Here is a 15,516-nt window from a genome sequence, read left to right on the forward strand (position 1 = left end):
GGCCAAGGAAGCATAGAAAAGAAATTTTAAGTAAGAGAGTGGCAGTGGCAGATATATAAATTGCTATTTATATCTGAGCTTTCAGACTTCCTTAAGTTTTTGTTGCAAGGAATAAAGGACCACTGTATATTCTGCAAAATCAGGAACACCTACTGGGGGGGCACAGAGTGCAATGCAGCACTTGAAAATTTTTTAATGCTGCATGACAAATACAGGTCCCACACAATCCAAGATGTAATAGTCTGGGAACAAACATCATTCTTGCAATAGTGACTGTAAAATCTCAGCTTTTAGGGCTCTGCATCTTGTATGTCTCAAAGGTTGCATATCACATTTGTTCAAAGCAGAACTTGTTTTTTTTTTTGCCTCCAGAAATATGGCCAGAAGGCTTCCTTTGGGATAAGAATATTCTGCTGTTTTCCTTTTGGCTTATGCATCATCCTCAGGAAGATGATTTATTTGAATACATATTCCTGAGTATGATAGGTAAGCCAAAAGGAAAGTAGAAGCTTCTTGTAATACCAACTACTTGCAGAAAACTTTACCCATAGCATAATGATTCAGAGCTGATTCTGAATGGTAGTTGAGCACCTCACCTGGCTACTTAGATTAACTGATGAGCAGAGTTTAAATGGTAATATGGTTACCATGGCTATCTGCTCAGTAACTAACTGAGCACAAAGGATTGAATTTTGCAGCTGTACCCGAAAATGACTAAAACTCCATTTGACACATAGAGAGCCTAACCCAAGTCTGAGATAAATAATAATAATGACAATAATAATAATTAACTTGCCGCAATATGCAGTATACCACTGCTTCATGCTAACATTTAAAATCTGAATTAAATAAGATACTATTAAGAGCAGTCTTCAACTGCATTGAACAGTAACTCCTCCCTGGGGCTCTTACTTTACTTCTAGATGTAGGGTCTAAGAATGGGAAGGGGATGTTTCAAAATGCCTGGAGTCTGTCACCTGAAATAATAAAACAATCTCAGCATGCAACTTTGGTTTGTAGAAACCTTTAGAATGTCACTCAGCCAACAAAGCCAGAGAGGCCCTGTACTGCTCAGATTTCAACTAGAAAGCATCTTCTAACCTCAAAAATTAAACAAAATTGATAACCATCTTTTTGAAATCTAATTTAAATGACTTCTTGAATGACAGCAATGGCTGTCACACAATCCGAGCACATCTGGAAAGAAACACATGAATGGCTCTCTTCTCACATACCAGCTTTTACAGATATGAGTTCTTCCTACTTCAATTCTTTTGCAATATTATTGGTCCATAAAAATAACTGCACACACAAAAAATCAGTTTGATTTGTAGTTAAATAGAATATTTAATTTCTTTCAATGCAGAGCAAACATTCAGGGCTATGTTCAGCTTGTGTGTGGAGACAAGACATGCAAAACAAATATACCATGGTTTCTGTATTACAGTTGAGGTACTGGGCTATAATCCACACAGAAGCATAAGCAAGATGCTTCTATCATGTTTTGTGGTATTACCTGTTGCACCTCTGCCACAAATGAAGACTGAGTTTTGGCTGTATAACTACAAGTTTGCTGACAGTTTCTGTTCCAGTTTATAGCAAGAGACAGAAGGAAATGCAGCCTAGCCTGCTGGCACCATAGTGTTAAGTGTGAGAGATAGCAAAAATACTTGTCAGCTGAGTGAACAGAAGAGGTTTGAGTGCATGCAGAAATAAGACTGCCTGAGGAAAAAAATTGGCAGTTTTACTTAAGAATTTTCCAGCAGGAATGACCCTGTATTACGCGGGACATTTCACTGCTTTCCCCCATTCCTCTGTGCTCTTCTCCTTCCCTCTTGCTTTTAACTCGAGGAGTGATTCCAAGGAACTTCACTTCTCCTAAGGCATCTTGTATAAGGGCTGCTCTACAATGCCCAAGCCAGAAAAGCTCTCCATATTAACAATGAAGTAGCAGTGGCTTTGACTTTGCGGCATAAGGATGCAAGCTTGTTCAGACAACCTGACCGGTGCTGAGAGGGCAGGAGTGGTGGGCACAGATGGTGACATTACAATCACAAAATCATCTGTTCCAACTTATGTTCATCACCTTTCAACCTACTGCTTGCATTGGCAAGAAGAATCTGCAGATGCATCTGCAGCACATCTGTATCCTCTAATCAGGTATTCAGACAGGAATAAGGCCTCCCCAAGGCCCATCTGCTTCATCTTTAGGCTAAACAAGCTCAACTTCTTCAACCTCTCCTTGTTCATCACCCTGGATATCTTGTGTGTCCTTTGCTGGACTTGCTCTACTGTTCAATGGTTTTCCTCCACTGGGGAGCCCCACACTGGACACAATATTCTTAGTTTAGTCCCATTAGTGCTGCATTGAGGCAAAAGATCACTTCCCTCAGCCAGCTGGCTGCACCTTGCTAGTACAGCCAAGCATGTCAAGTGCTGCCTTTGCTGCCAGACCACAACCTTGGCTCAAGATCATCTTGTCACCCACAGGACTTGTCATGTCCCCAGCTCTTCCTCAAAACTGTTTTCTGCATAAACATCCCTCAGACTGTAATGCTGAATAGCATTATTCCATACCAGTTGCAAGACTTTGCATTTGCTTTTTTGACCTTCATGAGATGTCAGCCCATTTGCCCAGCCTGCTGAGGACCTACTGAATGCCCTCGTCCTCTGTCATATTAACTTCTTGTCCACCCTGCTCCCGGTCAACTGTGAAGTGCCGGCAAATTTTTTAGAAAGTGCACTTTGTCCCACCATCAGAGTCATAAAGTTATTGGCCTGAACAGTGATCCCAGAGGGATGCTGCTAACTTGTCAGCTGGACTGTGCACCCATCCCATGCAAATGGCTGTACACATAATTTGAATTGCCTTAAAACACAAGCAATGGTGGTAAATGGTCTGTTTGCCCCTCAAAAAAGGAGTAAAAATTCAAGCTGGACTAGGGAAGACTAGAAAAAAATGGTTAGTGAATGAACAGCTAAATGAGTAACACTGAGCAGAAGAGATGCACCAAAGCTGAAGGGCTGGTACTGCCATAAGACTTGGGGAACAGACCTGAAGAATTTGTTCATAGTGCTTTGTACAGTGTGATATTTCTTTACTCCAGCCCTTAAAGAAATTACTTTGTTCAGTTATATTGCATTAGGATTTCTTTTTGTATTCCAACACTATTCTCTAATGTCAACATAAAATATAAGAAATTAAAGTAATAATCAAAACTTATTCCTAGTGATGTAACCTTAATTTTAGTATACAGTATAAATCTAATATATTATCTAAATTAGGGTTCTACTTACTGGGAAAAAAATAAAATGTCTGAAGTATTATATTTAGGATTTCTATAACTGGTTAACAGTTTAAGATTAGGAAATATTTTCAGCTAGATTTTTTTGCACTGAAAGTTTAAAAGGAATAGTTTTGACTACAACTTTCTTCTGCTGGCTGAAAATCATCCCATCAGCCACTGATGGTATTGCATGTACTTAGCAATGGCTGGAGACTACAGATGGCTGTAAACAACTTAATATCCAAGGTGCATTCTTTGGATTCAAAGTATAGAAGGTTGGGTTGTACTGCTGTCTGCATAAAAGCCCATGCACAAAATTTAGACAAATGTAGGTAACTGTTACAGCTTTGTTCTATTCAATTTGGTTTGATTTATATATATATATATTTATACATTACTGAATGGCTTTCCATCATTTTGCTGAAAGGGCATACATTCAAAGTGCTAGTACCAATAAAATTTCAGCTAATTTACATGAGTTAAGATGTTCCATCAAAAAATGCAGTTTGTATGAGTGTTGTTAGATGTTAATGGTTGAGTGAGTGATGTCTTTTCCTCCCAAAACTCATTTGTTGTAGGGTGTGAGGTGTTGTCACTGTAGTCACTACTTCTTTATCGTAGATTTGATATTATCTGTGATGAGCTTGCTTTCCCCCAACTGTTGTATTAAAACTTAATGTATAAATAGATAGAATTCAATCATATTCAGGTTATTTTATTCTAGATGAATTTCAAAATAATGAATGTCTCTCTTTAATATTTGCAGGACATACTATGAAACAAACAAGTAGCCTTTCCTGATTATAGTCTCTGTCTGCCAAAGACAGTTTTATCACAGTTTTCTGGGGCATGTCATGATTTGTTGACTTTAACCATCACTACAGTGATGTTCTGGCTTCACTCCCAGAAGCCAACAAATGACTTATAGGATATGCAAAGAATAAAGGGAAAAAAAAAAAAAAGATGATGTGTAGGATATAATTTAGAATAAATATTTGGAAAAAACTTCATTGGAAATCTCATATGCTACTTATGCTGTTTCCCAGCCTCCTCCAAGCCCTGACCAGAAGTATTTTTTGGGGTTTTCATCTCAGTAATTTGGACTGATTCACATTAAACTTGTTTCTGCCTATGCTGAAGTTTAATTAGAAATAGTGATAAATCTTGTGCACATTTTCCAATAATAAAAGTAATTGTTATAGACAGAGTATAGTACAATAGCAATACTATTCTAACAAGAAAAAAATAATACATCATTTTTCTATGTAGAAAAGGTGCTACAAGGATTCATAATACCAGTGAACATAAAATGCCCAGAATACCCACCAGTTTTGTGCTGTTCTTGATCATCTCTCTTACATCCTTCTTCTAGCAGACCCATCTCTGATATCAACAGAAGGAACCAGCAAACTGAGTCTATCAATTTTCGGTACCCACAATAAACAAAATAAATTACCTAAAATAAGTCCAGTGTTTGTGGCAGAAACAAGAGAGATTGATTTCTCCTGCTTCTCATGCTTTATTGCTACCCTCATGACAGAGCCACTTGGCAGCCTTAAATAGGACATGACATGTTGTCCTCTTTGCTCCCCTATCTTCCTCAGGTCCTTCAGGGAATCTCAACACAGGCGCCTTATTTCAAGGAAATAATTTTCTTCTGCCTCCGGCAATTCTCTTTGCCTTTCATCTACTCATTGTTATTGTCACTTTTGCTCTTTTCTTTGCACTTTGGCAATGACATTAGTATTTCACATTACTACTGAGAACCTCCTCCAAACACGAGAAAAAAAAAGAAAAAAATGCTAGAAAACAATCATTACACATGATGCAATGAATTTTTTCACCTATCACAGCTGAAATGATGAAAAAACTGTCCTAGAACAATTTGTGTATGTTTCAGATATTCACATGTCTGTCTTGCATAGGAGTACGAGGGATAGGTAAAAGAGCACAAAGTGACCCAAGCAGAGTGTAGCAATAAACAATACGTGACCTCATTAAAAATCATTGACTTGAAACAGCCAGTGTAATCAGGACCATGACATATGGTACTCTGTGCTAAGTGTTGCCTGCTGTAATAACACTGCTTACACTATGGAAGGTTACCCCAGATATGTCAGTTTTTGCCACTTGCTAACAATGCCAACTTTCTTTTTCTTAACAAGTTGTTAAAACAATGACAGAAGACTTGTTAAAAACATGACTCCTCTCACAGAACACTTCACTGCCATAGAACAGGGCAAGAAAACCAACAGATACATAGTATTCATCTTCCCAAACTCCAAATCTAGGAGATGACATATGTGAGATACTTTCATTATGATTAATACAGTTGTCAGAGAAAACAGAAACAGATCCTTATTTATAGAGGATCAAAACCTTAGGGATTTGTAATGTCCTCTTTTTGTTGTTGTTGTGCTTGGATTTCTTATTCTGGGACATTAAAATGTGTAAAAACAAAATGTGAGATTAAAAGCACAAAGATGCAGTTTCTCACTTTCTAGCTCAGAGCTTATCTTTGATCTAACCCACAGACAGATTACACAGTGTTTAGGGCCACATATCACCTTAAGTCATATATGCAGTGGTGAAAAAATGAATTTTTTTCATTGTCTAAAAGCTTGTTTTCTGATGTTATGTACTAAGATTAGCATACGCCCCTAAAATTTTCTGTGTGCATTAATTCAGTCAAGGTTTTCACTAGCAGCTCTGAATTGTGTCCACATCTTTTTTTCTTGCAAAAAAGACATGAATGAAAGCAACAGCCTTGAACTACACCATCTGTATTCTTATTTGTCTGGTGGATCTTATGAAAAAACTCTTGCTGTTTGAGAAAAGAAAGGAGATGACAAAACCACTCTCTAGAATATTTCCATGGCATTCACCATTTCTGCCAAGAGTTCAATTATCTGTAATACAATGTCAAAGGTCCAAGTGAATAAATGCATGTACCTGAGTTCTTTCTGATGGAGGGCATCAGCATAATACCTGTTGATAAAACCCACACATGCATTTCCCTTATCATGTCTGGTTGTTTTTTGGCATTTTTTATGTTTGGGGTTTTTTTAACCCTAGGTTTCTTAATCTTTTTTTATATTTAACATGCAGGTATTAGCTAAACTGAAATACAGTTGAGACGCACTGTCTACAAAAATTGGTACATATTTCTGTTGCCAAGCCGACGTAGCAGAAGATGAAGACACATTACAGACAAAATGGGTATTGACTAGCAGATTTTAAAAAAGCAAAGTCTGCAATTGCAATATAATCTGCTTTATCATAGGAGGTTCAGATGTGACTTGATCAGTCTGGTTCACATTTGGGAATATTTCTGGTTCTTTGTAAGAGCACATCTAATACTGCTGTCCATATTCTCACCTTACCTAGATTTCCTGTTGCAGTAGACAATGACTTAGCAATAGCAGACAATGACCAGAAACAGTTACGGCTCACATTGCCTCTTAGCTGAAGTAGAGGAATGAATATAATTAGATGTAAATCTTCCAGCACTTAGAAATAATTAAATGCTATAAAAGACTGCAGGCCTCTCCTCAAAAATACAGACTGCACATTTGGTGTAACAAACACAGCAAACCCATTATTAACATTGACTTTGCAGAGAAATAAAAAATCCAATTCGGGGACAGACTGGCCTAGGAACCCAAAATGCCTAACTGCCCACATGAAAACTGAAATCTGCAGTTATTGTTCTCTGATACAGACGACTTTTTAGATTTCAAAACCAGATTTCTACTTAAAACCTCTACACTGCAGTGAAAACAGGAAACAGACTGCACATATTTGGCTTTATGAGGAAAAGGTGTTTAAGCATGAATAGTGGTCATACTCAATGTACCACACACAGAACTTTACAGATTTTGTGATGTTAAGATGATCAAGATGATGATTCACAGGGCTAAGTATGCAAGCACTGGTTGGTGCAAAATCTATAAATTCGAAATTCACAGCATGTATTTTTCTTAGGACATAGTCTAGGACAATATTAATGCCCTTATAGTCCCTTGTGTCAAAAAAAAAAAGGGAAAGAAAGGCCAAACCACTAAAGAAATAAATTTGCACATCCAATTCTAATAGAGTAATGCTTGTAGCTCAGACCTATGATTTGTAAAGAAACACTTTCTGTTCCTATAGTGTAGCAATTTTTTTTGTGAACAGACGTCTTTTGAACAGCAGAAATTACTCACTAAGTATTTCCAGAGCAGTTAAATTTCAGATTAATTTAAAAGTTTACTATCTTGTTTTTTAAACAAAATGCTTTTTTCTCCACTGAACAATGTCAGTTATACAATAGAATATAATGCACCTGTATAGAAATACTGAAGTCACTGTGAGAATTCAATTTTGAAAACAAAACTATTAAGTTTACCTCTTAATGACATGCACCAAGGCATGAAAGTTTTCTATTTAGAATAAAATTTACTTTGGTTGCAGTCCAAGGTAAGGTAGGAAGTAGGCTGAGGTAGACTGATATATTAGAAATTAAGAAATTCTAAAAATATATAAATTAGTATGTAAATATACATCAATATCATGTGTACTGATATGAAACACCACTTAAAAACAACCCTTTGTTTTGTTTGGTTCTGGACAGAAACATGTACGAAATAATAAGACTGGACCAGACAGCAATGTATACTCTGTGAAGTGGTCAAATGCAGACAGGAGAACTAGATTTTGATGCTTAGCAAAATTCTTCTGTTTCAAAGCTGGTGCTTTTGAAAATCACTTCATTGCCTACCATTGGAAAAGAGCTATAACTTAGCAATGCAAAGGAAAAAAAAAAAATACTTGTGAAAGGAATTCACAATACACTTTACAGTGCAAATTTAAAATTTGCAAATATCCATGCTTGCTTAAAATCAGTTTATCAATTTAGGATTCTATTGATCCTACTTAAGGTAATGTGAAACACACCATCTGCTATTGATTTGAATGGACTGTGCTTTTTAATTTACAATGACCTAAAATGTGATTAATGAACATTACTTCCATGCCAATGATGCTTTGAAATCTCAACTCTTATAAATTAAGTGCAGAAGTACATCATCTGGGATTGGTACACACAGTAAGATTGAGTGAAAATATAGTAGAATACATTTTCCTTAAGTTACACTAACAACTATTTGCAATTCTCCCCCAGGATATTTAATATATAAAAAAAAGCTGAAGTTTCAAATATTTTTAGTCATGATGTATTTCTGATAAATGGTTATAGCTTACATGAGAGTTTTTTGGGAAAATAAATTTCTCTAATCTGCAGAGGAAAACAAATCTTAGGAACTGCTTGTGTAAATCAAGTAGTACCCTTGAGTTTCTAAGCCTTCTTATTTCAGGAATGTACAGAATTATTCAGGCAGCTTTTTCTCCACTTCCCCATACTCGGTGCATATCACTTTTGGGCACAGAATAAAGAAAAGAGATAAGCAAACAGTTCTTCTTTTAAGGTAAAGCAAAACTTGGCTCAGTTACACAGATATTGGAAGGAAAAAAAATCATGGTTTTATTTTTTTATATATTTTCTTCAATTTATTAATAATCTTTTATATTTGTTTATTTATGGCTTTGAGCAAAGACAAAAAAAATCTAACTCATCCCTGATCATACAATTATTGTAAGAACCAGATCTATAGTCTTCCCAGCAGCAGTAAGATCCAATCTTTTTCATTAATACATTTCATCTTGTACAGATGTGAGATTTCATACTTATGGGCCTACTTATGTACAGAGAAAATAGGTCACTTCTGAAACTAGCAATGGACCTTTATATTACAGGAATGTGAGTCATTTGTTTCTTAATCTAAGTATATATACATTCATACATACATATATATATATACGTATATAATTTTATACCCTGTACCATTTTTTTTAATTAACATACAAATCCTAGATATTGTCCACTCTATTACAAAGTCATTAAAAATTATTTATGGTTTCACTGAAAGACCATGTGAATTAATATTTCTTCATAGTGCTTAAAATAAAATAAAAATATATATAAAAATATTTTGCTACTAACCCCATTTCTCCTATTAAATGTAAACCTTAAACAGTTTTCAAGATCAGTATATGATCTTAATTAACTGACAGAATTTGTTAGCATTAAAATAATATAAGGGGTATTGTACTCATAAATAAATGGTCTTGCAGCGTATCCATAATGTTTGAGACACTTTTTTAAACAATCATTTCCCCATTTCCACTCCAGGTCACTTAAATTAATGGCAGCAGCATGTTAGTGGGTTAATTACATCGATCTTTACTGGTGAATGTGAGTCAGCAAAAAAAATGGAAGATTTTAAAAAATTTTATTTGATGTACCACTTTAGTAAAAGGAATAACAGGCAGCACGGGTTCAAGCTCTGTTAGCTTTAGAGAATTTACTTGGCTCTCAAGTACATCTGGATTCACTGCATTACGTAGTTTGTGATGTTATTTAATTTTTCCATGCATCATTAAACTCAGCACTGATGGGAAGAGGAGAACTCCTTTGCATCCATTTTCTTAACAGAGTCAGTTGGGTTCTAAGGAACAGAATATATGCTTGTATCATATCCATAATGCTGATTTTTCAGTGAGTTAAATTATGACACATTTAGTTTCACTCTCTATTTAATGTGACAAATCAGGCACAAACGATTACGAATTTTTTTTTTCTTTTTTTTTTTTTTGTGGATAAGATAACGTGAAGGTTTGAGCAAACAAAACAAAATGTTCACAAAACAGTATGCTTTAACCCTGCTTTCTGTCACCATTTCCTTTCTGTTTTGAAGACATAAAAAATAATAAACCTCATACCTATGGGCTATGTTTGACACTACATGCCTTAGGATATACTAACCATTTAATTACAATATACACAGAGCAAATCGTGCATTTCCAGACAGACTTGATGCTATATTATATTTATTTTTGTAAATCAACACCACAGTCAACTACAAAACTACAGTGAAGACACAGAAAGCACCTGAAAGTCTAAATCAAGCTGTGGTTTACAAATAATCCTTTAAATGAAAAACCTCACTTCTAGACTTAAACCAGAGATTCAAAGTCAGCATTACAGGAATTTAAGGTAGACACAATTAATGAATGGTTATTATTTTCTAAGATACCATAAAGCCTTTTCCTACTGACCAAACCTATTTTTATTGTCTTTTTTTTTTTCAAAGCATGCATGGAATATTCTCAGATGCTACTGAGGGCAAGAAGAAGAAAAGTGATGGTATTGGTGAAGTACAAGCGGTTTGCTGGATCAAGCGTACAATTTTGCATAAAACGCATGTAAAAGTAACACTGTAGGTTTTAAGCCATTGCATTACAATTTAACAGTTGTGTTGCACTTAGCTTTAACAAATTTTAAAACTGTAAATTTTGAAGTGAAAAGCGGAACCTAAATTCCTAAACAAAGACTTTGCAATGGTACACCACACAGCATCTATTTATGCTCGGGTCTAAAAAGTTATTTACAATGGAAATATTTAGTCTTTTGAAAAGTCTTTAGCAGTGTGAAGATCAAAGTCCACCCAATTCTTTTAGACAACAGAAGGCTTGACATGCCATGATGTTACAACCTATCTGGAGGAGTGCTAGTGCCTCCCTTTACACTGCAGGTGTTTGCAATACAATTCTCTTCCAATCTAAATTCCAGTGGATGGTGCTAACATATGAAATGCGACATGAAATAACAACCGAATTTTTCACAAGAAATTAACAAGATATACACAATAAATGAAGTAACAAAGGTTTCAGAATATCACTCAGTCAGTGCTATGTGTTAGTTAAATGGATGGTTTTCTTTCCTTTTTTTTTTTTTAATGTAGTTATTTGAAGTTTGTCGTTGTGTTGACAATTTCCCCATGAAAACAGCCAATCTCATAAACAGAGAAATCTGTTAGGCTGATTTTAAAGTCAACACATTAAAAATAGGTAATATTAGCGTTAATTTTAATCTTCTGCAATGGTTGCAAAAAAGGAAGACGTGAACTCAAACAAGTTTTTTTAACTGCCTTTATATATATATATTTAGATATATATATATATAAAACTTTTACATTCGTTACATAGGGCAAAGCTGTCTAAATTATTTTTCTGATAGTAGACTGCTGGGGCACATTAGGAAACAGGCTAAAACAGTTCGGGGGATGGTGCTCGGTCTGTTGCAAGTCTATTGCTCACAGTCACCAGGGATCATAAGTTTGAGGCGAACCGCGGTTTGTCTCCCTCGGGCTCTGTGCTTAAGACTGTGGAAGAATCCCTCGGCAGCGGGGCGGCGGGCGGCGCGGCGCCGCGGTTCGGGGGGATGGCTCCCGAGGACATCTGCCGGAACAGCGACACCCGCTGCGGCACGGAGGCGCGGCCGGCCGGGGGCACGCCGGGGCCCGGGGCGGGCTGCGGCAGGGAGGCCAGGGACTCCCCCACGGTGGGGTGAGGCCTGGCGATCAGCGTGGAGATCTCGTGCGGCAGGGAGGGCTGCGAGGCGGACAGCGGCCGCACCTCCCGCGTCAGATTGGTGTTGTGGAGGGCCTGGGTGCTCTTGTGCACCTCGTTCTTCTGCGCGGCGCCCGGCGGCTGCTGCGCCGCCTGCGGCTGCTGCGGCTGCGGCTGCTGCATGAGGGACAGCTGCGAGGCGGTCGGCGAGGCGTACTGGAAAGTTCGGCCGGCCAGCGGGCTCTGTACCGGCGGGCTGCAGACGGCCGTGGTGTAGGAGCAGGGCGACAGGATGACAGCCTGCTGGGGCGGCTGCGTGCTGGGCGAGGGCGAGTGCAGGTTGGTGTGCGAGAGGCTGCTGCTGGTGTACACCGGAGGGGACTGCGTCCTGCCGCGCGACGAGGCCGACGTGCTGGAGTTGAGCGCTGGCATCTGCTGCAGGCTCACCGGGGCGATGGTCTGCACCATCTCCCGGTCGTGCTTCACGATCTGCTTCAAGATCTCATTCTCCTGGTTGTTGAAGACGCCGGTGTTGAGGTCCTTCTGGAACTTCTGTAGCAGGATCGAGTTCTTCTTCCCTTCACAGAGAGGCACAAGAGTTAGTGAGCGCGGGGTGCAGGGGCAGGGTCCCGCCCTGGCTCTGCGTTTCAGCCCCCATCGCTGGGGTCTCCTGTAAAAGCCTCGGCAGGCAGCGGGGCTGAGCGGGCATCGCTCGGCCGCCGGCCCGGGGCAGGAGGGGCTGTGCCACGCTGGCACTGCGCAGCTCCCGCGGCTGTGCTCGCACCCAGTCCGCCCGCCGCACCGCCTGGCCTTCCTCTGCCCCTCCACCTGCACTTTGCTCTTACTACTGCAATTACATATAAGAACTCCAATTTCCTGAACAACTGACAGAAAATGTTGTCGTGCTCTGCACCTACATAATCCTTCTCGTTGGAAACCGTCTGAATTTCCACTAAACAGTTACATATTTTAAAAGTACACCTGCCATCTAGCACATTACTGGGAACTAGTTACTAGACGTCAGTAGTAACCAGTGTTTTTAAGTGTTTGTGAACTAGTATGAGCTCATGGATAATATGACACTTGCTTGCACACTGAAGACTGCTGTACACTGTGACCTGATGATGTCTGCTTGATGGCTCACAGTGTCTGCTATTCTGTCTGAGTCATCAGATGCTTGGGAGAACAATGGCATTCAACTCCTGGGGTTGGGGTTTTTTTTGTTTTTTTGGGGGGGTTTGTTTGTTTGTTTGTTTGTTTGTTTGTTTCAGTAAAACACTGCACTTCAAATGGGATTGCTACTCCAAGGACAGACTGGAGCTTCAGTGCTAATATTTTTCAAGCACTTATTACTTAGAGCTAGACTGCATTTCCAGAGAGAAATGCAAGACAAACTAGGAGTCTAATGCATTGAGTTTATGTGGAGAAATACTCAGACTGAAGTTTTCTTGTGAAGTTAAGGAAATGCCACCGAATGGGATAAGTGACTTTTTTTTTTTCAGCCGAATTTTAAAATGAGTGCCAGTAATGACAATCAGAGTGCAGTTCTCCTGACCAAAGACTTTATGCTTTGCCTAGTATGTCCTGTTGTGAGGTCCCAAATACTGGAACAGCAAGTTTACACCTCATGTTTTGATAATCTGCCATACCCTTCTGCCTTTCACTTGCATATTATTGGACTGCTTTTCTGATTGCAGGTAGATCTGAGCAGTGCCAGTGTGCAGCCATCAAAGTTAGCAGTGCCCATGTTGTGAGGAAAATGAGAGCCCTGCTGCAAAGGATTAATTCACTTCAACAAACAACGGGTTTGCGAGTGCTAAGATGCTTCATCTCTTCCCAGCATTATAGATGTCATCCGTAAGCAATTTATTTAGGAAAATGTCATCTACTGCTCGTGACACAGCATAAATCCTATCAAGTGCTGAAGGCAGCAAAAGAAATCTACAGGATTAATAAATAATACTAATGATAATTAAAGTATGAAAAATGATCCTCAGAGGAATACAAGACCTTTCTAAAACTCTGTGGTTTTTATTATTTAAAAGTGAGATTGCAAAATTCTTGTCTGCACATGTGTTATTTATAGATCAAGAAAACATTTACTGCAGCATAACAGGAAAAAAAAAACTTTTAAAGAGAGCTATTTTATCGTGCAGTTCAAGGAAAGAAAATGCGGAAGGAATTTAAGAATTAATCGTATGCAAGAAAATTAAATAAATACCTATCCTGTCAAGTCTATCAATTGCCACCGTTTCAAAGGCCCTTCTCATCATGGGGTACTCTTCCAGGACCTCGTTGAAGTTGTCCACTGAGAGGGAGTACAGGCGACAGTACGTGTCTGCTCGTACACTGGCAGTTCGACGGCCCTTGGTTAAAAGGCAGATCTCTGGGGAGAGAAAAATTCAGCATACACTGAAAACAAAGAAGTTACTGAACCCTGTAAAACTTTAAAGTTAGAAATTGATTGCATGCTAACAAGTAATAATTTAGTACTCAGCAGCAATTTTTCTATTTCTGCTTACATAAGGTTGCAGGGACGATTCTGAAGGTATTTGGTTCTATTTTTGCTACTCTGAAAAAATAATGCATGTCCTTTAAGAGCCCTGCCTATAAGTTTTCTCGGTATGAACTCTGATTTTATGAAGCCTTTTTAAAATAATGCTTCAAGTTCTAAGAAATGATCCATCAGCTGTCAAACATATCTTGATAGCTTTGATTAACCCAAGTGCTAAAATAACCCAAGTGATTCTGTTGATTTTCTTTTAAATACACCACTGCCATAGAGGACCAATTCCTTTAATCATTCACCAGATATACTAAACTAGTACAATACATTATATCATGATGTAACGATATTTGAATATAAGAGCTGTTCTGAGAAAAAAAATGCTCAAAGCATGAGCATGCCTTCTGTTTCTTTGATGTTTATGTCCTAGGTATTTTGGGGAGAGAAAACTTACAACATTTGACCTTTTTTCTCATTAGGTTAAAATGTGGAATTCATATGATTAATCTAGTAGCCTTTCTCTGCAAGTGCCCCCAACAGGAATTCATTGTTCTGGAACAGCTGAAACTGAAGCTATGTGCAAAGTCCCAGGAAACAGCCCCAAACTTTTGACTTCTAATTCTTCAATCCACAGAATCAAGGTGACTGCGTAGAGGCCAAAGTCGGTATCTGAGCAAAACATGTGGGGTAGAATATTTATTTACGCTATTTAGATTAAAATACAGAAAACTAGAAAGTCATTTGCAAAAAGTAGTGTTTGAGTTCATCCCATTTTCAAACTAGGGACTAAAAACACACTTAGAAATATTAAAAATACTTGAACTAAAGCAGGGTGAAAGACAATTTCCCTACTCAGTTCCAGCAGTCAAGGGCTGTGAGTTCATACTTTGTATTTAAATACAAAAGTAGGAAACTGTCTCCTACCTTACTTTTTTGTCCATTACATGCTTGATTTCAATCAAACAATCATTTTCAAGTGTGGAAAGCCAACTGATAAATAATTCTGCAGATTTCAGTTCTACAAAGTACCAACCTAGTTCTTGGTTTGGGGTTTTTTTGCTGTATGTCTTTAAAAAATATATTTTTTATTAATCTAGAATATGAAGAACCTTGATTTTTTAATCTCATATTTCTTGAGGAATTTCCACATGCTATCTAACCCTGAAGGCTTAGGGGATAAGATGCTTAAATTAGTGGATAAATCAAAGTAAATTAACATTGGACCAGTACCAGCAGAGAATGTACTTAAACCCCAATAGCTTTGGGGAGAATTTC

General features: G+C 38.1%; 1 protein-coding gene across 1 annotated transcript in view; it reads right to left on the minus strand.

Annotated features, from left to right (window-relative positions):
- Nucleotides 1–8,784: 8,784 nt before the first annotated feature.
- The window catches only part of HCN1 (hyperpolarization activated cyclic nucleotide gated potassium channel 1), a 191,712-nt gene continuing 184,980 nt past the window's right edge, over nt 8,785–15,516 (minus strand). The window contains exons 7-8 of the mRNA XM_021553855.4: nt 13,957–14,121; nt 8,785–12,313 (exon numbers count right to left, since the gene is read on the minus strand). Of these exons, the coding sequence (XP_021409530.1) occupies nt 11,496–12,313; nt 13,957–14,121 (983 nt within the window). The 3' untranslated portion in view covers nt 8,785–11,495. The remainder of the gene's footprint in view (nt 12,314–13,956; nt 14,122–15,516) is intronic.

Source organism: Lonchura striata, chromosome Z, assembly GCF_050655825.1.
Source record: "Lonchura striata isolate lonStrDom1 chromosome Z, ASM5065582v1, whole genome shotgun sequence".
Taxonomy (NCBI): Eukaryota; Metazoa; Chordata; class Aves; order Passeriformes; family Estrildidae; genus Lonchura; species Lonchura striata.